General features: G+C 40.4%; 1 protein-coding gene across 1 annotated transcript in view; it reads right to left on the bottom strand.

Annotated features, from left to right (window-relative positions):
* Positions 1-371: 371 nt before the first annotated feature.
* The window catches only part of LOC133544939 (zinc finger protein 227-like), an 80882-nt gene continuing 56681 nt past the window's right edge, over positions 372-24572 (bottom strand). The window contains exon 9 of the mRNA XM_061890186.1: positions 372-3109. Within this exon, the coding sequence (XP_061746170.1) occupies positions 1745-3109 (1365 nt within the window). The 3' untranslated portion in view covers positions 372-1744. The remainder of the gene's footprint in view (positions 3110-24572) is intronic.

Raw genomic sequence — 24572 nt, 5'->3', positions numbered from 1 at the left:
CATGATTTAATTTTAACTAAAAAAATATACAAACAAAAATCGCTCACAGCGGAGGCACAACTTGGGCTAAAGAACAAAGCTAACGCATAAACAGACTAAGAACGTAAATCAAACAAAACTTACTTGGCATGGCATGAAGCACGAAACTATGGCAAGGCATGAAACAAGTCAGCACAGGGCGACTGACTGGCAAAGACGAGCTTAAATACTGCCTCTGATTAGTGCTCGGGAAGCAGGTGAGCGGGCGTTTTGTCCACCAGAGACAGGTGGACAAAATGAGTAACCAAGGAAACCAGACAAGGGAGTGGAAAAAAACAGGAACTTAAAGAGTTCAAAGGACAAACAGCACATGGCCAAACAAAAACATGATCAACAGACATGACATTTGATTTATTATTGGTTAGCTTCAGAATAACAATGTTATTAAAAAGAATAAGAGACTTACTATACTCTAAAAATGTTGGTCTTACTTAAAAATGCACGCATTTAGTTGTATTCAGTTTTAGAAAATGTGATATGGCTCTCACGGAAATACATTTTGAAATATTTGGCTTTCATTGCTCTCTCAGCCAAAAAGCTTCCTGACCCCTGACTTAAGGCTTTCTTTCCTGCACAACAACTAAGCTTCTAGTTTCTGTTAAGAAAATCGACAACAAAAATACGTTGGATTGGACCAACAATCACAATATTTATCACTAAGACTTAACATGACGTTAGTTTATTTGCTCAAAATTAAGGCATAGCAACAAAAAAAGAACACACACTAATGCCATCTATTGTCCTTTCTTTGTGTTTAGTTCTGCTCTCTAACACTACTCATACACTAGGGCAGTGGTTCTCAACCTTTTTTCAGTGATGTACCCCCTGTGAACATTTTTTTAATTCAAGTACCCCCTAATCAGAGCAAAGCATTTTTGGTGGAAAAAAAAGAGATAAAGAAGTAAAATACAGCACTATGTTTTCAGTTTCTGATTTATTAAATTGTATAACAGTGCAAAAATATTGCTCATTTGTAGTGGTCTTTCTTGAACTATTTGGGGGAAAAAAGATATACAAAAAATAACTAAAAACGTGTTGAAAAATAAACAAATGATTCAATTATAAATAAAGATTTCTACAGATAGAAGTAATCATTAACTTAAAGTGCCCTCTTTGGGGATTGTAATAGAAATACATCTGGTTTCTAAACATTTCTTCACAAAAAAAGAAATCTTTAACATCAATATTTATGGAACATGTCCACAAAAAATCTAGCTGTCAACACTAAATATTGCATTGTTGCATTTCTTTTCACAATTTATGAACTTACATTCATATTTTGTTGGAGTATTATTCAATAAATATATTTATAAATAATTTTTGAATTGTTGCTATTTTTAGAATATTTATTAAAAATCGCACGTACCCCTTGGCATACCTTCAAGCACCCCCAGGGGTGCGCGTACCCCCATTTGAGAACCACTGTACTAGGGAACAAACTCGATTGCGTCACAGAAAGTTGTCCAAACAAATAAAATGTTAAAACAAATGTTTCACAATGTTTTCATTTTAATGTAATACGATGGACTGACACTTTGCCGTGAATCTTTTAAATATTTTATATTAAACTATTTGTATAGCATTTAAACACTACAAGTATTTTAACATTGTTACATGATCCACGGTGGTTTCCATCAGCTTCTGTTATGTTGCAAGCAAGTCATTAAAGTATTGACAGTTTATTGACAGAATACTTTCTATTCCATTATTTAGAAGTCCCGCAGCTGCTGATGTTCTCGCCAACACATTTGTGTTTGTTAATCTGGTATTTATATGAGAATCTCTTATCACACACACTGCAACTGTACACTTTTTCACCGGTGTGTGTTCTCATGTGTTTCACCAGTGTTGACCTTTCACAAAAGCTTTTGTCGCAGCTTGTACAGGAATGTGGTTTTTCACCAGTGTGGGTTCTCATGTGCACAGTCAAGAAAGTATTTCGCGCGAAACCTTTGCCGCAAATTGAACAGGAATAAGGTCTTTCGCCAGTGTGCGTTCTCATGTGCATTACGAGTGTTGATCGGTCACAAAAGCTTTTGTTGCAGCTCGAACAGGAATAAGGTTTTTCACCGGTGTGTCTTCTCATGTGCACTTTCAAACTTTGACTGTGTACAAAGCCTTCCCCACAGATTGCGCATGAAAACAGTTTCTCTCCGGTGTGTCTTCTCATGTGTACTTTCAAATCGCTGCTTTGTATAAAACCTTCACCACAGATTAAACAGCAGAACGGTTTTTCTCCGGTGTGTATTCGTGTATGTTTTTTCAGCGTTTCTTTCCAGGAGAATCTTTTGCTGCAAACCGAGCACATGAATGGCTTTTCCCCGGTGTGCACTCTCATGTGGGTTTTCAGGGTATCTTTTTGGGTAAAACTTTTATCACAGATCGAACAGGAAAAGGGTTTCACGCCAATGTGTATTCTTGTATGTTTTCTCAAATCACTATTTTGTATAAAACCTTTACCGCAGACTGAACAGATGAAAGGTTTCTCTCCGGTGTGTATTCTGGTGTGTATTATCAAGCTTTCCTTCCGGGAGAATTGTTTACTACAAACTGTGCACATGTATGGCTTTTCTCCGGTGTGCGTTCTCGTGTGTATTTTCAGATGACAATGGTGAGCAAATGTTTTGTCACAGTGGGAACATTTCAAGTGGTTGTTGTCAGTGTGACATGTCTTATCTTCTTTAGAGTCTTCATCATCAGTGTCAGGAGAGTGTGACGTTGTGTCCTCACTATCTGATAGTGGAGCTAAGAGCTTGTCTGCTTGTGATCCTCCACAGTGGTCTCCGTCAGCTGCTGTTGTCATATGTTGTGTTGAGCTGCTGCTTGAAGGCTCCGCCTCTTTCTTCTCCTCACTTTCACCTTTGACCTCGTCATCTTCACTCTTCACAATGACATCAATCACTGGAAACTCCTCCAACCGTTCAAGCTGCTCTCCCTCCTGGCCGATGCTGTGTTCCTCCTCCTCCTCTTTAATGTAGAGGGGCTGGTGCGCCTCCTCTTCTTTGAAGTGGAAGGATTGTGGCTCCTCTTGCTCCATCCTAGAGGTCCACTCTTGCGGCTTTACTGACGTCTGCAGGACACAAGAAGACAATCACATGTTTTAGAATAGTCCAGTCACATGAAACATTGCGCTGAGGATCTGATCAGTCATGATGTTGACAATGCGCACAAACAAGACCAACACAGTATTGTTAGCATGATGACCAAAATAGTCTAGATTTCTATGCGTGCGTAGGTTTTTTTTACAGCTCCTGCCACATTCTTTAAATATGCATGTTGGGTTAATTGAAGACTGACTTATCAATATGTATAATTGTGGGTGTGAATGATGTGTTCTGTGATTGGCTGGTGACCAGTTTAGGGTGTGACCTACCTCTTACCTATACGTCCGCTTGAATAGGCACCAGCTTACATGCGACCCTGAGGATAAGCGCTATAGAACAGGCCTGGGCAATTATATTGACTCGGGGGGGCGTGGGGGGCAAATTTACAGAAGAAAATGTGTCTGGGGGCTGGTAGGGGTGCCTCATTGTCCCGCCCACACAACCATCTGATTGGTTACATACAAAGCCAATCAGCAGTGCGTATTCAGAGCGATGTAACAGCCGATCAGCAGTGAGTATTCAGACTTCAGAGCGATGTAGTCAATCCTTCAGCATCGAGCAGAGATATTCGTTTAGCAGGGGAGGAGCACACTCTACCCAAATTATACTAGTTGTGCAAAGGACATTTTTTAATTTTCAGAAGTTTATTTTGTACTTGAAATTGTTTATAGGGTTAGGCGCAATAAGTGTTTAACTTCAGCCTAAACCCTTTCGGTCTGCAACATTTTTTATTTTCAATCTATGAATGTACAACTTTTTATTTCCAATCTATGAATGTGCAACTGTTTGTTTGCTTTGTTGACCATTGACCGAAGAACAATAAACTTGTAACTTGTAAATATTAAACACTTCCCAGTCACAACTATTACAAACATCACTATGAGCCCGTTGACCTTCTAGAAACTTAAACTGCAGCTCAGTTCTCTCACAGTATAGGCTTGAGATGAAGGCTAATTAGCTTTTAGCGTAACGTTACCTAATTTTGCTGTGTGTGAGCGTGTGTGTGTGTGTGTGTGTGTGTGTATGTGTTAGGGGCAGCAAAGCCCTGTCTGTCTGTTATTTCATTGAACTCCATTGTGTTTAGGGATGAATAGTCTCTCCTATTGCAATTGTACTATTTTTTCAGCTGCAGTTACATGAATCACTAGTAATGTAGCAGCCTAGTTTTGAATAGCAGGGTCCCTGCTATCACATGTTGATAAAAATACAACATTTACATAATAAATTAAGCATGATGAGTTGACATTAAAGGGGAACATTATCACATTAAAGGGGAACATTATCACAATTTCAAAGGGGTTAAAAACAACAAAAATCAGTTCCCAGTGGCTTGTTGTATTTTTAGAAGTTTTTTTATTTATTTTACCGGTCTCGGAATATCCCTAAATAAAGCCTTAAAGTGCCTTATTTTCGGCTCTCTGTGAAGACACTGGCCATTTCCCTTTGACGTCACACAGTGCTGCGAATGTAAACAAACAATGGGAATACCACAGCAAGATATAGTGACATTAGCTCGGATTCAAACTCGGATTTCAGCGACTTAAGCGATTCAACAGATTACGTATGTATTGAAACGGATGGTTGGAGTATGAAAGTATTGAAAAAGAAACTGAAGCTATTGAGCGAATAGCTATTGACGCTATTCATAGCCATAGCATGGCCGAATAGCTGCGTTAGCATCGCCGGTAAAATGTGCGGACCAAACGATCAGGACTTTCGCATCTCGTGACACTGGAGCAACTTAAATCCGTCGATTGGTAAGTGTTTTTTTCGCATTAAATGTGGGTGGAAGGAAATGTAATATAGATGCAAATGCATCTGCAGGTTATCCATACATCTCTGTGCCATGTCTGCTTTAGCACCGCCGGTAAATAGCATGTTAGCATCGATTAGCGTAGCATGTTAGCATCGATTAGCTGGCAGTCAACATCAACAAAACTCACCTTTGTGATTTAATTGACTATCGTTGCAAATGCATCTGCAGGTTATCCATACATCTCTGTGCCATGTCTGCCTTAGCATCGCCGGTCAAATGTGGAGACACTCTGGCACATTCAATGGGGGTTTGGCAGCAGACACTTCTGCATCTTCGGGCCAGTGGTGCAACTTGAATCCCTCCGTTAGTGTTGTTACACCCTCCGACAACACACCGACGAGGCATGATGTCTCCAAGGTTCCAAAAAATAGTCAGAAAAATGGAAAATAACAGAACTGAGACCCGTTTGTGTAATGTGTAGAAAATGAAAATGGTGGCAGTATTACCTTGGTGACGTCACATTCTGACGTCATCGCCACCAAAACAATAAACAGAAAGGCGTTTAATTCGCCAAAATTCACCCATTTAGAGTTCGGAAATCGGTTAAAAAAATATATGGTCTTTTTTCTGCACCATCAAGGTATATATTGACGCTTACATAGGTCTGGTGATAATGTTCCCCTTTAAACAGTTTCAATGGACACTGTTTAATGTTGCACTTTTTATATGTAGAAGAAAGGTTTTGTCATTTTATTTAATCAAAGCAACAACTTGAGGCAGTTTAATGTGGATTAACGTGTGCAGAATTATTATAGTGTTCCCAATGTTAAAAGGATAACGCCACTGTTTACAAATTTTGTAAATAAATAACCAAAAAATTTACATTTTGTTGCTTTCTTACTGTACCGAAAATGAACCGAACCGTGACCTCTAAACCAAGGTACGCACCGAACCGAAATTTTTGTGTACCGTTACACCCCTAGGGGCTGGTATCTGATTTTTCGGACCACTAATACAAAACCTCACAATCATGTCTGATTGATTGCTAAAAACGTTATGACAGACCGCCTTAAAGGGGAACATTATCACCAGACCTATGTAAGCGTCAATATATACCTTGATGGTGCAGAAAAAAAGACCATATTTTTTTTTAACCGATTTACGAACTCTAAATGGGTGAATTTGGGCGAATTAAACGCCTTTCTATTATTTGCTCTCGGAGCAATGACGTCAAAACGAGACATCACCTAGCTAGTCAACCGCCATTTTCTCAAACACATTACACACACAAGTCAAATCAGCTCTGTTATTTTCCGTTTTTTCAACTGTTTTCCGTTACTTTGGAGACATCATGCCTCGTCGGTGTGTTGTCGGAGGGTGTAACAACACTATCAGGGACGGATTCAAGTTGATTTATGTAGAATGTGCATCGATTAGCACGGCATGCTAATCGATGCCAACATGCTATTTAGGCTAGCTGTATGTACATATTGCATCGTTATGCCTCATTTGCAGCTATATTTGCATCCAGCCTTTCCCTCCACCCACATTTAATGCCAAACAAACACTTACCAATCGATGGATTTAAGTTGCTCCAGTGTCAAGAGATGCAAAAGTCCCTCTTTTGGTCCGCACATTTTACCGGCGATGCTACGACTGACATGGCATGCAGATTAATTCAAAAGCACGGTCCGAATTGATCTAATCCTAAAATGGCAGTTTCTCCCTCCTCACTCACTCTCACCCGCCCCTCTTCTTCTCCTCCCTACCTCGGACAGTTGAGATAACAGATTGTTATGGCTTCATTCCGACATTCCAAATTCAAGGTCTATGTAAAAGGCTCACACATTAGCTGTTCTAAAATCTGACTAGGAAATAAAAAGACAACCAAATCCAACAATAACAGAGCTTTTTTTTTTCCTCTGTGCCCAGATGCGATGAGGACATAGGTAACATTTGGACTTCTCATTATCCGAATCCATCCTTGTCAAAGGCTTCACCGAACAACGCCAAAATGACCGAGCAGATGACAGTGAGGGGGACCCTTAAGGGGCACAGTGGATGGGTCACGCAGATCGCCACGACGCCTCAATATCCCGGACGAGCCCCCAAATTGTTGCGTTCTGACCAGTTCTTCCTTCGGTCAACGCCCCCAGGTTCTTTTATGACACATAAGCTGGTTTTAAATCAATCAGAGACAGAGGTTGCTCATTTTGATATTTTATAACCAAAGCGCCTTGGGAGATCAATCTAGATACAACATTTCAAAGGCACGGTCCAAATTGATCTAACCTAAAAATGACAGTTTCTCCCTCCTTCCTCACACTCACCCCTCCCTCGGACAGTTGAGATAACAGATTGTTATGGCTTCATTCCCACATTCCAAATTCAAGGTCTATGTAAAAGGCTCACACTTTAGCTGTTCTAAAATCTGACTAGGAAATAAAAAGACAACCAAATCCAACAATACCCTGCGACACTCAAAGCAGATGCATTTCCAACGATAAAGTCAACGAAATCACAAACGTGAGTTTTGTTGATGTTATTGACTTATGTGCTAATCGGACATATTTGGTCGTGGCATGACTGCCAGCTAATCGATGCTAACATGCTATTTAGGCTAGCTGTATGTACATTTGGAACTATATTTACATCCAGCGTTTCCCTCCACCCACATTTAATGCCAAACAAACACTCACAAATCGATGGATTTAAGTTGCTCCAGTGTCACAAGATGCGAAACTTCCGATCGTTGGTCTGCACATTTTACCGGCGATGCTAAGGCAAACATGGCCGAATAGCGTCAATAGCTATTCGCTCAATAGCTTCAGTTTCTTCTTCAATACTTTCATACTCCAACCATCCGTTTCAATACATGCGTAATCTGTTGAATCGCTTAAGCCGCTGAAATCCGAGTCTGAATCCGAGCTAATGTCGCTATATCTTGCTGTGGTATCCGCTATGTTGTTTGTATTGGAATCACTGGATGACGTCACAGGAAAATGGACAGTAGCTTCGCAGATAGCGAAAATCAGGCACTTTAAAGCCTTTTTTCGGGATATTCCGGGACGGGTAAAATTTACAAAAAAACTTTGAAAAATAAAATAAGCCACTGGGAACTGATTTGTATTGGTTTTAACCCTTCTGAAATTGTGATAATGTTCCCCTTTAAAAAACGGAATGGAATTTTTATTTTTTTTACTGAATGAGAAACCCAGAATGTGGGGCGTGGAAGTTGCCTTCCAGTGGGTCCTCCAGACCACCAAGCATTTCCATGTGAGCCCGTTTCATGGTTACAAGACTGTTTTATTTTACCAATCAAGTCTGATTGGTAAAATAAAAAAAGTTGTCTTTTTGTGACTGTTCTTCTTGCTCTCGCTCTCCCCCAGCTCCAACATGGTCTCTCCTCCCGGTTGCTGCTTATACAGAGCGACAGGTAATTTAATAAACAAGGCCCAGCGGGGCCATCTACGCACATGTCGCTGACTTCGAGGCCGGTCCTGGCACACCCCGCTTTGCTGCAGGCCCACAGGCCACGCCCCCCTCCACAGTGGGATTTACAATATTAACTGAATATTGACAACATATGAACGTCACACCCCCTCTAGATTGACATGTTTTACAATGAAGCGAAACAAAAATGCAACAAACTCAGTGAAATATGAACGCGAAGGGTAAAAAAAACAAGAACCCACCGACAATCTTATATATATGATATATCACTAAGCTTTAGAACTTTGCTGTAAAAATCTCCTTCTGCGTCTGGATGGATGGACACAAAGACCCCTGCTCGTATAACCGAAGGACAAAATCTAACAAAATGAAAGTGTAATTTATGAAATCCTGTAGCCCAGCTAGCATTAGTTAGCAATGTTTTGTTTTTTTAAGAGAATGGATTTAAATGTTTATATTTGTCACGTTCACAAGTTCAATGTTGTAAAACACATCCACACTGATGTAGAGTCGTACGGTATACCGGTACTAGTACAGTATCGCGGTACTATGCTCTGTTTGAAAAGTACCGGTTCGCCATATCTATTTTTTTTTTTTACAGGCATGACAGCACATCGTCACGTCTTGACATTGCTGGTTTTATGTGCAGAGGAGCATGTTCGGCAGCACACAATCACGGAGTACTTACAGGCAGACACAGTGTGTAGACAGAAAAAGGAGAATGGACACATTTTGGCTTAAAAACTAACAATAAAGGTTGAAGTTTTAACACTGAAATGCCCTCAGGAAGAGGAGTTTTAAAGGGGAACATTATCACCAAACCTATGCAAGCGTCAATATATACCTTGATGGTGCAGAAAAAAAGACCATATATTTTTTTAACCGATTTCCGAACTCTAAATGGGTGAATTTTGGCATATTAAAACGCCTTTCTGTTTATCGGTCTTTTAGTGATGACGTCAGAACGTGACGTCACCGAGGTAACACACCCGCCATTTTCATTTTCACATTACAAACACCGGGTCTCAGCTCTGTTATTTTCCGTTTTTTCGACTCTTTTTTGGAACCTTGGAGACATCATGCCTCGTCGGTTTGTTGTCGGAGGGTGTAACAACACTAACAGGGAGGGATTCAAGTTGCACCACTGGCAAGAAATCTGCCGCCAGACCCCCATTGAATGTACCAAAGTGTCTTCACATTTGACCGGCGATGCTAAGACAGACATGGCACAGAGATGTATGGATAACCTGCAGATGCATTTGCAACCATTAAGTCAACGAAATCACAAAGGTGAGTTTTGTTGATGTTGTTGACTTATGTGCTAATCAGACATATTTGGTCAAGGCATGACTGCCAGCTAATCGATGCTAACATGCTATGCTAATCAATGCTAACATGCTATTTATGCTAGCTGTATGTACATTTGAAACTAGATACCCACATTTAATGCGAAACAAACACTTACCAATCGACGGATTTAAGTTGCTCCAGTGTCACAAGATGCGAAAGTCCTGATCGTTTGGTCCGCACATTTTACTGGCGATGCTAATAAAGCAGCCATGTTATGGGCCACTTCATTAGGTACACCCACGCTATGGCTGAATAGCGTCAATAGCTTCAGTTTCTTCTTCAATTTCGTTTTCGCTATCTGCCTCCATACTCGGACCATCTGTTTCAATACATGCGTAATCTGTTGAATTGCTTAAGCCGCTGACATCCGAGTCTGAATCCGAGCTAATGTCGCTATATCTTGCTGTGGTAACCGCCATGTTGTTTGTATTGGCAGCCCTGTATGACGTCACAGGGAAATGGATAGTGGTTTCGAAGATAGCGAAAATAAGGCACTTTAAAGCTTTATTTAGGGATATTCCGGGACCGGTAAAATTTTGAAAAAAACTTCAAAAAATACAACAAGCCACTGGGAACTGATTTTTAATGTTTTTAAGCCTTTTGAAATTGTGATAATGTTCCACTTTAAGACATGGCTAGCTAGCTAGCTAGCAGCTAACGTCCATACACATGCAGCAGTGTTTTAGCTACTTCTAAATCACTAATCCTGGCCTCCATGGCAACAAATAAAGTCATTTTCCTACAAGTATCAACCCTGCATGATGAGGAATAGCCAAACATGTTTCACTACACACCGTAGGAGGATACAATAGCTCACCGCCGTCACAATGTAAACAAACGCCATGGCTGGACTGTAATGATACCAAGTACAAGAGCGTATCTTGTCGATATTACTGGGATTACGTCAATATTTTTTTCTTTTTTTTTAATTGATATTATACTCATAAACTCAGGGACTATGTCCCTGCACACATGAGGACTTAAATTATGACCAATGTATGATCCTGTAACTACTTGGTATCGGATCAATACCTACATTTGTGGTATCATCCAGAACTAATGTAAAGTATCAAACAACAGAATAATAAGTGATTATTACGTTTTAACAGAAGTGTAGATAGAACATGTTGAACGAGAAAGTAAACAGATATTAACAGTAAATGAAGAAGTGGATTAATAATCATTTTTTACAGATTGTCCTTCATAATGTCAAAAAAAATAGAATGATAAATGACATAATATGTTAATGCATATGTCAGCATTCTAATTAGGAGTCTTTGTTAGTTTACTTACTACTAAAAGACAAGTTGTCTGGTGTGTTTACTATTTTATTTAAGGACTAAATTGCAATAATAAACATATTTAAAATATTTCAATAAAGCCAATAATGCCATTTTTTTATGCTCCCCTTTATTAAGAAAAGTATCGAAAGTTACCGAATACATTTTTGTGCCGGTCCCATAAAATTACTTACAAGTGTTTCTTTCATTTTGTCCACTGGTAGATGCCTTTTAACAAAAAAGCTTTGTTTTTTTATTTTATTGCATCAATGATTTGTTGAATGAGTAAAATACGTGAACGTTGTTTCCACATGACTGCTTCAACGAAGTGTATATTTAAGCAGTGCACCGATTGGTGATGCAGGTGATGGGTTATCTTTGTGCGTCAAGGGTGATATCTCGTGGAAAGAGAGCAAAGAGTCCAAAGAAGACTATAGAGAGGTTTTACAATCATTTAAAAGGTGAAAAAGAGACATCACGGAGAAACGTTTGCATAAACAAAAAGCTGTCATTGCCCAATAGCAGTAAAAACAATGATGCAGCCCAATGCCACTAACTGCATATTTAAAGGGGAACATTATCACCAAACCTATGCAAGCGTCAATATATACCTTGATGTTGCAGAAAAAAGACCATATATTTTTTTAACCGATGTCCGAACTCCAAATGGGTGAATTTTGAAGAATTAAACGCCTTTCTGTTTATCGGTCTTGTAGCGATGACATCAGAACGTGACGTCACCGAGGTAACACACCCGCCATTTTAATTTCTCAACACATTACAAACACCGGGTCTCAGCTCTGTTATTTTCCTTTTTTTTGACTATTTTTTGGAACCTTGGAGACATCATGCCTCGACGGTGTGTTGTCGGAGGTTGTAACAACACTAACAGGGAGGGATTCAAGTTGCACCACTGGTCCAAAGATGCCAAAGTGTCTGCCGCCAGACCCCCATTGAATGTGCCAGAGTGTCTCCACATTTTGACCGGCGATGCTAAGGCAGACATGGCACAGAGATGTATGGATAACCTGCAGATGCATTTGCAAGGATAGTCAATTAAATCACAAAGGTGAGTTTTGTTGATGTTGACTTCCAGCTAATCGATGCTAACATGCTACACTAATCGATGCTAAAATGCTATTTACCGGCGGTGCTAAAGCAGACATGGCACAGAGATGTATGGATAACCTGCAGATGCATTTGCAACTATATTACGTTTCCTTCCACCCGCATTTAATGCGAAAAAAACACTTACCAATCGACGGATTTAAGTTGCTCCAGTGTCAAAAGATGAGAAAGTCCTGATCATTTGGTCCGCACATTTTATCGGCGATGCTAACGCAGCTATTCGGCCATGCTATGGCTATGAATAGCGTCAATAGATATTCGCTCAATAGCTTCAGTTTCTTCTTCAATACTTTCATACTCCAACCATCTGTTTCAATACATGCGTAATCTGTTGAATCGCTTAAGTCGCTGAAATCCGAGTTTGAATCCGAGCTAATGTCGCTATATCTTGCTGTGGTATTCCCATTGTTTGTTTACATTGGCAGCCCAGTATGACGTCACAGGGAAATGGATAGTGGTTTCGAAGATAGCGAAAATAAGGCACTTTAAAGCTTTTTTTTAGGGATATTCCGAGACTGGTAAAATTTTGAAAAAAAATTCAAAAAATACAACAAGCCACTGGGAACTGATTTTTATTGTTTTTAACCCTTTTGAAATTGTGATAATGTTCCCCTTTAAGGGTAAACATCTATTTTGGTAAAGAACAGGGTTGTTGAACTCATTTTAGCTCAGGGGCCGCATGGAGGAAAATCTGTACACATGCGGCCCGGACAATTAAAATCATGAAATTAAAACTCATAAATAAAGACAACTTCAGATTGTTTTCTTTGTCTTACTTTGGCCAAAAATAGAAAAAACACAAAATATAGAAAGAATACAGGCAGCGGTAAAGTTTAGATCCATAAATGAAAGAAGAAAGCGAATTAATGTTTATAACTGACATTTGCATAAAAATGTGTTTTCTTTTGTGTTATTTTTTTAATGAATTAACGTTTATGATAACCTTTTTCCAAATCACAATATACAATTGAGATATCACAGGATAATGCATATATTTAGCATTTGTTTGCAAAACGGTTACAAAAACGTTGGACCCCAATTTTATGACTTGTTGGGGTCCCTGGGACCCCATTTAGAAAATGCCTAGCGACAATACTGATTGAGTATTGGTGCCTGCAAAACTAATACTAATTCATTTTAATCTCAGGGGCCATTGATTATTAATTTGCGGGCCGGACTTGACTCTGTCTGTGTTGGCCCTGCGATGAGGCGGTGACTTGTCCAGGGTGTACCCTACCATCTGCCTAAGTGCAGCTGGGATGAGCTCCAGCCACCCCGTGACCCCAAAGGGGACAAGCGGTAGGAAATTGATGGATGGATGAAAGTCTAGTTTGGCTAGAACTCTATGAAGGCTTGACTTTGGGAAAATAAATATGACATGTTTGCCTTTTTTACTTTATTTAAAATCTTTGGGGATACCGTATTTCCTTGAATTGCCGCCGGGTATATAGTATGCGCCTGACTAGAATTACTGCCGGGTCAAACTCGTTTCGCAAAATAATTACCGCATGCTTAGCATTACCGCCGGCTCAGGATTAACGTCGGGTCAAACACGTTTCGCTAAATATTATTTTTTATTAGCGCATGTCTAGAATTTCCACCGGGTCAAACTCGTCACGTCACGAGTGACACGTCCCCTGTTATCATTTTCAAAATGGAGGAGGCTTATTTCAATAGTTTGAAATTGCATAAAGGGAAGAAGATTAAGAGCTATTCAGTAGGATTTAAGGTCCAAGCTATTGAATATGCTAAAAAGAACAGTAAGCAGCTATGCTTTATTAATATACCGTAGCTGCGTGTGTCAAATATGAGTCATTAAATGACTCCCGCCCCCTGGTGGTAGAGGGGGCTAGTGATCCTTCTTGCGACAACTCGGGCGCAGAAGAAGTGACAACAAGCAGCAAGAGTGAGCGGCGATCGTTTGTTTTTTCCTCTCCCTTGCACTTTTAACATGGAGGATTACATATCGAAAATAAAACAGTTTTCTAAACTGGACTTTCAATCGAAGCAGGAGGTAATAAAGGAAGATCTCCATCGAGACACAGAGACTTTTAAAACTGAAGAAAGATAAGGAAGACTTTTATAAACAAGTTATCGATGCTTTTGATCAGAAGGAGCTGCGCATGGACTTCATTTATAAGTAATACCATAATAAAGTTTTTTTTATAAATGTGCTTTTCATGATGGTATCCTAAAACACTCACATTTATAAGCGCAGGCCTAAATTTACCGCATGCCTTTGGTAAATGCCGGAGTGAGAAGAGGTTTTAAAATTTTTAACGCATGCTTGCCTTTACCGCATGCATTTGATAAATGCCGGAGTGAGAGGAGGTTCTAAATTAATTAGCGCCCCGGCGGCAATTCAAGGAAATACAGTAAGTTGTGTTACAAATGTGAAAATACTGGAAGCATTTCACTTTTATAGAATGTGCTTTTTTATATTAGAAGACAAATGTACCTATAGGTGTTCTGTCGTTATTCTCATGGCTTTCAACTGATCAGTTGTCTTAGAAGATGTTTGTCCTCTCACCCGAGTAGTTTATCAGTTCATGCTCATAGACTTTGCTTGAACCAATCTAGTCTGAGCGCTTGGTGGTAAGGTTCTAACTATTTATCCTCTAACATGAGGAGCGTGTGCACAGGAAGGAACTTTTGTGTTCCTTTTGTGGTGTGAAAAAAGAATATGTTCGTCAAGTGTTAACCACAGAATTGAGCCGTTAATGTACGGTATCGAATCGTATGTACACTAAATCGTATCAAATCGAATCTTCCATCACAAAGATTTACATCCCTAGTTTTTAAAAAAGGGCAAATCTATGTATGAATTGCTTAATTTTTTTCAAACTCAAATAAATAATCTGAACTGATGTATAACCACATTTTGGTTTCCGCTGACCTGGCTTGTTCACCAAGTGGGTGTGCAGGTTTGTCGTATTTGCACGCATTCGTCAAAATGGGTCCTCTGTGTTGTCAAAGGTCTTAAAGAGGAACATTATCACAATTTCAAAAGGGTTGAAAACAATAAAAATCAGTTCTGAGTGGCTTGTTGTATTTTTTGAATTTTTTTCAAAATGTTACCGGTCCCGGAATATCCCTAAAAAAAGCTTTAAAGAGCTTGATTTTCGCTATTTGCGATGCGACTATCCATTTCCCTGTGACGTCATACAGTGCTGCCAATGTAAACAAACAATGGCGGATACCACAGCAAGATATAGCGACATTAGCTCGGATTCAGACTCGGATTTCAGCGGCTTAAGCGATTCAACAGATTACGCATGTATTGAAACGGATGGTTGGAGTATGAAAGTATTGAAGAAGAAACTGAAGCTATTGAGCGAATAGCTATTGATGCTATTCATAGCAATAGCATGGCCGAATAGCTGCGTTAGCATCGCCGGTAAAATGTGCGGACCAAACGATCAGGACTTTCGCATCTTGTGACACTGGAACAACTTAAATCCGTCGATTCGTAAGTGTTTTTTCGAATTAAATGTGGGTGGAAGTAAACGTAATATAGTTGCAAATGCATCTGCAGGTTATCCATACATCTCTGTGCCATGTCTGCTTTAGCACCGCCAGTAAATAGCATGTTAGCATCCATTAGCTGGCATTGAACATCAACAAAACTCACCTTTGTGATTTCGTTGACTTTATCGTTGCAAATGCATCTGCAGGTTATCCATACATCTGTGCCACGTCTGCCTTAGCACCGCCGGTAAATAGCATGTTAGCATTGATTAAATAAATAAATGATAAATGGGTTGTACTTGTATAGCGCTTTTCTACCTTCAAGGTACTCAAAGCGCTTTGACATTACTTCCACATTTACCCATTCACACACACATTCACACACTGATGGAGGGAGCTGCCATGCAAGGCGCCAACCAGCACCCATCAGGAGCAAGGGTGAAGTGTCTTGCTCAGGACACAACGGACGTGACGAGGTTGGTACTAGGTGGGAATTGAACCAGGGACGCTCGGGTTGCGCACGGCCACTCTCCCACTGCGCCACGCCGTCCCTTAGCTGGCAGTCACGCCGCAACCAAATATGTCTGATTAGCACATAAGTCAACATCAACAAAACTCACCTTTGTGATTTCGTTGACTTTATCGTTGCAAATGCATCTCCAGGTTATCCATACATCTCTGTGCCATGTCTGTCATCGCCGGTAAAATGTGCAGACACTCCGCTACATTCAATGGGGGTCTGGCGGCAGACACTTTCACATCTTCGGGCCAGTGGTGCAACTTGAATCCCTCCCTGTTAGTGTTGTTACACCCTCCGACAACACACCGACGAGGCATGATGTCTCCAAGGTTCCAAAAAATAGTCGAAAAAACGGAAAACAACAGAGCTGAAACCCAATGTTTGCAATGTGTTGAAAATGAAAATGGCGGCTTTATTACCTCGGTGACATCACGTTCTGACGTCATCACCACAGAGCGATAAACAGAAAGGCGTTTAATTCGCCAAAATTCACCCATTTAGAGTTCGGAAATTGGTTAAAAAAATATATGGTCTTTTTTCTGCACCATCAAGGTATATATTGACGCTTACATAGGTCTGGTGATAATGTTCCCCTTTAACTGAAATATTCCCACATTGATGCGGTGGCGTTTGGTTTTGTGATCATTTTGTCCATGTTAGCCGCTACATGCTAATCAGTTGCACTCCGGAATGCTAGCAGGCCAGCGGCCCCCGCCTCGGTACACAAAGAGTCAAAGAGTCACCCCCTTTTTATTCCACTGTGATACAAACGCGCGTAGCCGCTAAAAGCAAGCACATGGCCATTTATCGACGTTGGAAAACTTGTCGACTTAATTTTAATTTATCATTGGTTAAATGACTTATCGGAAATCGGCCCAGTCATACACAGTATTATAATTTATTATTATTTAGTCGACTGGTCACCGATTATTTTTTGGGGATTAGTCGACAAGTTAAACAAATGTTTTTTATATGATTTTATATACATACTGTATTTTTCGGACTATAACGCACACTTAAAATCCTTTCATTTTCTCAAAAATACAGGTCGCCTTCGCCTGGTGCACCAAACGTACGGCATAATTCTGGTTGTGCATACCAACCTCGAAGCAACTTTATTTGGTCCATGGTTTAATGATAAGTGTGACCAGTAGATGGCAGTCACACATAAGATACATGTAAACTGCGATATGACGCCAGTAAACAACACCCTAACTTTAAATGTTCCATTGAAAATATAGAACATTACACACGGCACTCAAAAATCTGTCAAAATGTTTTTAGTACGACTTTGGTAAGCCAGACCGCTTGATGGATTGTTGGCGCATTAAACATACAAGTATTATTATGTTGTTTATGAGAACCGCAAAATTGCACCTATTAGCAGACATTATCTGGTGTTTTGTTTCACGATATTATGCAAAAGCAACTTTTCTTACCTTCTGGTACCTGCTGTGTGTATTTGGGATCTGCATAAGTTCTGAAAATGTGCGCGTGTCTGCCATTGTAGTCCGTGATGACACCGTAGTCGATAAGCTTCTTCTTTTTCTCTATCTTCTTGTTATGGGACATTCATCCTCCACTGTTGCCATTTCTAATATAAAGTAGTATAAAAAGTTCTTACTTATATCTGTCAGTAAACGTGCCATAAAAGCCCTAAAACATACCGGTATGGTGAGTTTACATTATTCACCCAAGGTGGTGACTTGTACAGTGTGTACGCCGCCTTCCGCCCGAAAGCGGCCGAGATAGGCTCCAGCACCCCTCGCGACTCCGAAAGGGACAAGCGGTGGGAAATGGATGGATGGACCCAAGGAACTTTTGTTATTAGAGAGTTCCGGTCCGATGGTTTTTTTCACGGGACACATTTCCGGCGTTGTTGTTACACGGAGGAGGAGATGCTGCTCCCTTATTGATTGAAGTAAAGTCTGAATGTCATTAACAGTTAGCTCCATCTTTTGACACTTCTTCCACTCCCGTCCTTGCACGCTACACCGCTAAAACAAAGATGACTGGGAGAGGGTGAGCCACGTAAATAAGACCGTCCACAAAACGGCGCATCCTGAAGCGACCGTCGGAAAGTGACTTGAAGATGATCTGTAAAACATAATCTATGCAACATTTTGACCAAAGAACCACCATTACATGTTATGCAGACCACAAGGAAGTGTTTTCTATTCAGAAAAAAATAATATGACTCCTTTTAATAATCCGGCACCCTATGGAAATAGACCTAAATAGACCCACTCATTGGCAGTGCGCCTTTTAATCCGGTGCGCCCTATGGTCCAAAAATGCGGTATATGTTTGCGTCCACAACTTGTTTTTAACTCATTTTCAAAATCTATTGTAGTAATTTGTAATATTTGTAATTACCTAACTCATTACTGAAAGGGCTTATATTATGATTTTTTTTCTACATTTAATACATTTCTTTTTGGTCTACATTAGTGTTTTTCAACCTTTTTTGAGCCAAGGCACATTTTTTGAGTTGACAAAATCCCGAGGCACACCACCGGTAGAAATCATTAAAAAAAAAAAAACTCAGTTGACAGTAAAAAGTTGTTGGATATGACTTTAAACCGTAACCAGGCATGCATCAATATAGCTCTTGTCTCAAAGGTGTACTGTCACCACCTGTCACATAACGCCGTGACTTATTTGGATTTTTTTTTGCTGTTTTCCTGTGTGTAGTGTTTTAGTTCTTGTATTGCGCTCCTATTTTAGTCGCTTTTTCTCTTAGTTTGGTATTTTCCTGTAGCAGTTTCGTGTTTTCCTTTGAGCAATATTTCCCGCATCTACTTTGTTTTAGCAATTAAGGATATTTCAGTTGTTTGTATCCTTCTTTTGGGGGACATTGTATACTTTGTGGATGCCCTCTCTGCTCCACAGTAAGTCTTTGCTGTCGTCCAGCATTCTGTTTTTGTTGAATTTTTAGCCAGTTCAGTCTTAGTTTTCTTTCTGCATAGCCTTCCCTAAGCTTAAATTCCTTTTCTTAGGGGCACTCACCTTTTCTTTATTTTTGGTTTAAGCATTAGACACCTTTTTACCTGCACGCTGCCTCCCGCTGATAACGACATCTACAAAGCAATTAGCTACCGGCTGCCACCTACTGATATGGAAGAGTATTACACGGTTACTCTGCCAAGCTCTAGACAGCACCGACACTCAACAACAAGTAATTTGCAGACTATAATTACTGGTTTGCAAAAAATATTCATCTTCCATGGCCAGACTGTGTCTCACGGCACACTAGTGTGCCACAGTATTATGTAATGGTGTTTCTTTGGTCAAATTGGTGTATGGATTATGATTTGCAGATCATCTTCAAGCCGCTTTCTGACCATCTCTTAAGGACTGGGTCTTTTCCCCATGTCGTAGTCCTTAGCGCTTCCATATGTGGTCTACTGACAGATATACAGGTGCTGGTCATATTATTGGAATATCATGAAAAAGTTGATTTATTTCATTAATTCCATTTAGAAAGTCAAACTTGTGGATTGTATACATTCATTCCAAACAGACTGATACATCTCAAGTGTTTTTTGCCAAAAAGGAGATGATTATAGCTGACAACCAATGAAAACCCTAAATTCAACATCTCAGAAAATTAGAATATGGTGAAAAGGTCAGATATTGAAGACACCTGGTGCCACACTCCAATTAGCTAACTAACTCAAAACACCTGGAAAAGCCTTTAAATGGTCTCTCGTTTTGATTATGTATGACACACAATCATGGGGAAGACTGCTGACTTGACAACTGTCCAAAAGAGGACCATTGATACTTTAAAGAAGGAGGGCAAGACACAAAAGGTCATTGCCAAAGAGGTTGGATGTTCCCAGAGCTCTGTGTCCAAGCACATTAATAGAGAGGCAAAGGGAAGACAAAGATGTGGTAGAAAAAAGTGTACAAGCAAGAGGGATAACCGCGCCCTGGAGAGGATTGTCAAACAAAACCGATTCAAAAATGTGGGGGAGATCCACAAAGAGTGGACTGCAGCTGGAGTCAGTGCTTCAAGAACCACCACGCACCGACGTATGCAAGATATGGGCTTCAGCTGTCGCATTCCTTGTGTAAAGCCACTCTTGAATAAGAGACAACGTCAAAAGCGTCCCGCCTGGGCTCAAGACAAAAAGGACTGGACTGCTGCTGAGTGGTCCAAAGTTATGTTTTCAGATGAAAGTAAATTTTGTATCTCCTTTGGAAATCAAGGTCCCAGAGTCTGGAGGAAGACAGGAGAGGCACAGAATCCACGTTGCCTGAAGTCCAGTGTCAAATTTCCACAATCGGTAATGGTCTGGGGTGGTCATGTCATCTGCCGGTGTTGGTCCACTGTGTTTCCTGAGGTCTAGGGTCAATGCAGCAGTCTACCAGGAAGTTTTAGAACACTTTATGCTGCCTGCCGCGGACCAATTTTATGGAGGTGAAGATTTCATTTTCCAACATGACTTGGCACCTGCACACAGTGCTAAATCTACCAGTACCTGGTTTAAGGACCATGGTATCCCTGTTCTTGATTGGCCTGCAAACTCACCTGACCTTAACCCCATAGAAAAGCTATGGAGTATTGTGAAGCGGAAGATGCGAGATGCCAGACCCAACAATGCTGAAGAGCTGAAGGCCACTATTAAAGCAAGCTGGGCTCTCATAAGACCTGAGGAGTGCAACAGACTGGTGGACTCCATGCCACGCCGTATTGCTGCAGCAATTCAGGCAAAAGGAGCTGCAACTAAGTATTGATTGCCGTACATGCTGAAACTTTCCATGTTCATACTTTTCAGTTGGCCCACATTTCTAAAAAATGTTTTTGGTACTAGTCGTAACTAATATTCTAATTTTCTGAGATACTGAATTTGGGATTTTCAGTAATTGTCAGTATTAATCATCAAAATTTAAAGAAATAAACATTTCAAATATATCACTATGTGTGTAATGAATTGATATAATATGTAAGTTTCACGTTCTGAATATAATTACTGAAATAAATCAACTTTTTCATGATATTCTAATAATATGAACAGCACCTGTAAGTTGAAGCTATTCGCTACTCTGTATTAGAAATGGCAAAAGGGGGAGGATGCATGTGCATGTATGAGCCAGTCTGCCCCACAACAACAGTAAAAGAAGGAACTCTTGGCCTATAATGTCAGACTGCAAAGTTCTCCAGGTAAATTTCTACCATTTATGGATATATCTGCTGAAATCACAGGTTGGAAAACATCCCACATCAAGGACTATTCCAAACTGCTGGTTTTGAGGTAAGGGTAAAAGCTTAAAGCGAGTACGCAACATCCTGAAGGACAGATAAGGCCCGGCAAATGGCCTCTTCAACCCTCTACCCTCTGGAAGGAGGGTAGCGGGTTTTCGCCAGGACCACCAGAATGTTTCACATTCTGTATCCGCAGGCTGTGAGACTGCTAAATGAACAGCCTGCCCCTTTGCTGCCCCGGACCATCTTATTACCTCACTCTTCACCACCTAAATAATTGCGCTCTGGACATTGAGAAGGAATCTGCGTTCAAAAGACTCCGGCTTATTAGTGATTCCTAAAGCCCAAAAAAAGTCTGCGGGCTATAGAGCGTTTTCTGTTCGGGCTCCAGTACTCTGGAATGCCCTCCCGGTAACAGTTCGAGATGCTACCTCAGTAGAAGCATTTAAGTCTCACCTTAAAACTCATCTGTATACTCTAGCCTTTAAATATACCTCCTTTCTAGACCATTTGATCTGCCGCTTCTTTTCTTTTCCTCCCCTTGTGGAGGGGGTCCGGTCCGATGACCATGGATGAAGTACTGGCTGTCCAGAGTCGAGACCCAGGATGGACCGCTCGCCTGTATCGCTTGGGGACATCTCTACGCTGCTGATCCGCCTCCACTCGGGATGGTTTCCTGTGGACGGGACTCTCGCTGCTGTCTTGGATCTGCTTTGAACTGAACTCTCGCGGCTGTGTTGGAGCCACTATGGATTGAACTTTCACATTATCATGTTAGACACGCTCGACATCCATTGCTTTCGGTCCCCTATAGGGGGGGGGTTGCCCACTTCTGAGGTCCTCTCCAAGGTTTCTCATAGTCAGCATTGTCACTGGCGTCCCACTGGAGGTGAATTCTCCCTGCCCACTGGGTGTGAGTTTTCCTTGCCCTTTTGTGGGTTCTTCTGAGGATGTTGTAGTCGTAATGATTTGTGCAGTCCTTTGAGACATTTGTGATTTAGGGCTATATAAATAAACATTGATTGATTGCATGGGTGCAACGTCAACGCAACACCCATCAGACATCCTACTGTTCCCACCCCCACGTCCCCATATTCGCGGTCTTCTTGACAATGCTAAACTGTAAACTATGGTCAACCTGCACATCAAAGCAGTTTCTATGCCGCTAGACAAAGCTCAAACAAAATCTCGTTGACATGTGTCATGTCTCGTGATCATGTTTTGTTCGGTTATATTCTGTTTGTTTTTGACTCCATTAGTTCCTGTTTTTGCGCACCCTAGTCTGTTTTAGTTTCCATGACAACTCATTAGTTTCACCTGTACTCATTTGGACTCACGCACCTGTGTTAATCATGTCACTATTATTTAAGCTTGTAGTTGCCAGGCAGTCGGGCTGGCGTCTGTTATTTTCATGCTCTGTTCATACTAGTTTTTTTTCACTTCAAAGTTCATGCTGCTCGTTTTACGTCACAGTAAGTGTGTTTTTTGGTTTCATGTCCATTGTGTGTCTAAGAGTTCGATTTTGTTCCCATACACTAATTTTGTGTCTCCACCTTGTGCGCGCCTTTTGTTTGTACTTTTCTGAGTTGAAGATTAAATCATGTTTTTACCTGCACACCATGTTCCGAATAGTCCGGCAGCCTTCCTGGAAGAACGACCCCGCAGCAAGATACGACCCCCCCCCCCCATCTTGACAACATGTATGACTTAAGTGTTATTATGTTAATGACAATTAAGGAATTAATTGATTGAGGGGTGCAAAGATCTGTTGACATTAAGGGTGTAACAGTACACAAAAATTTCAGTTCGGTGCGTACCTCGGTTCAGAGGTCACGGTTCGGTTCATTTTCGGTACAGTAAGAAAACAACAAAATATAAATTTTTGGGGTATTTATTTAACAAATTTGCTAAATCTTCCACCAAAAATGTTTTTCTTAGTGGAACATCTGATGTGAAGTAATCGGAAACTTGGATAGGTCAATAATTGATTTTGATTCAATATTATGTTTTGAGCAATGACAGTTTGAAAGAACGAAAAACAGATTTGTTTTATTAGTCAGCGTTGCAACTTTTTCTAAATTACATTTAGCCTTTAAGCTTTTTTATTTCACTTTTGTTTATGTTTTTGTTTATTTTAATAGTATTTTTAGAATGTGCCATGGGCCTTTAAAACATTAGCTGTGGGCCGCAAATAGCCTCCGGGGCACACTTTTGACACCCCTGCTATATATAATAATAAATAAAATCTGATAAATCTCTGGGTAAAAAGCAGAGCCTGGCGACACATGCGCGTTTATCATAACTCTCTCTGTCTCTGCTCCTCCCTCACAAATGTTGCTGCGCACACAATTTTTTGTTTTGTTTAGAACCCTTTCTTAACCCTGAACGTACATTGAAAATACATGCAACTCTAACTTAAAATGCCGGACATTTTAGGCATTTAAGAAACTCCACCCGGACAGCCCCGCAAAAGAGGACATATCCTGTGAAAAGAGGAGGTATGGTCAGTCTATCGTAGCCCGGTTGCTGCTAGCATGCTGTGTGTTGTTGTTTTTTTTGATCGATTGAAACTTGTATTAGTAGATCGCACAGTACAAATTTCGTACAATTGACCACTAAATGGTAACACCCGAATAGGTTTTTCAACTTGTTTAAGTCGGGGTCCACGTTAATCAATTCATGGTGCCTCGGTGCGCTACTTAATATGTCCGTGTGGAACTTGTTCGGTACACCTCTGAACCGAACCGAAACCCCCGAACCGAAACCCCCGTACCGAAACGGTTCAATACAAATGCACGTACCGTTACACCCCTAGTTGACATTGTCAACAAATATTGACAATATGATGCGTCAATAGTTGCGATGTCATCACTAATATTTTTTTCCGGAGGGGTGCCACTCGAACAACAAATCCTTCGTTAAAACAAAAATCACATACGGTTTTCCTTTGTTTATGCGTTCTAATTTGCAAAATACAGCAATTTATAGGTGGCTAACAATGCAGCTAATAGGAGTAATCTATGCCTCTGAAAAAAGTGATATCGTTGACAATGCTTCTCCATTGAGTAGTTATTCCAAGGGTCCTTTTAAAAGGCCTACTGAAAGCCACTACTAGCCACCACGCAGTCTGATAGTTTATATATCAATGATGGAATATTAACATTGCAACATACGCCAATACGGCCTTTTTAATTTATTAAATTGCAATTTTAAATTTCCAGCGAAGTGTCCTGTCTAAAACGTTGCGGTATGATGACTCGTAT

The sequence above is a fragment of the Nerophis ophidion genome, linkage group LG28 (genome assembly GCF_033978795.1).
Source record: "Nerophis ophidion isolate RoL-2023_Sa linkage group LG28, RoL_Noph_v1.0, whole genome shotgun sequence".
NCBI classification, from domain to species: Eukaryota; Metazoa; Chordata; class Actinopteri; order Syngnathiformes; family Syngnathidae; genus Nerophis; species Nerophis ophidion.
This window is presented reverse-complemented; position numbering and strand designations above follow the sequence as displayed.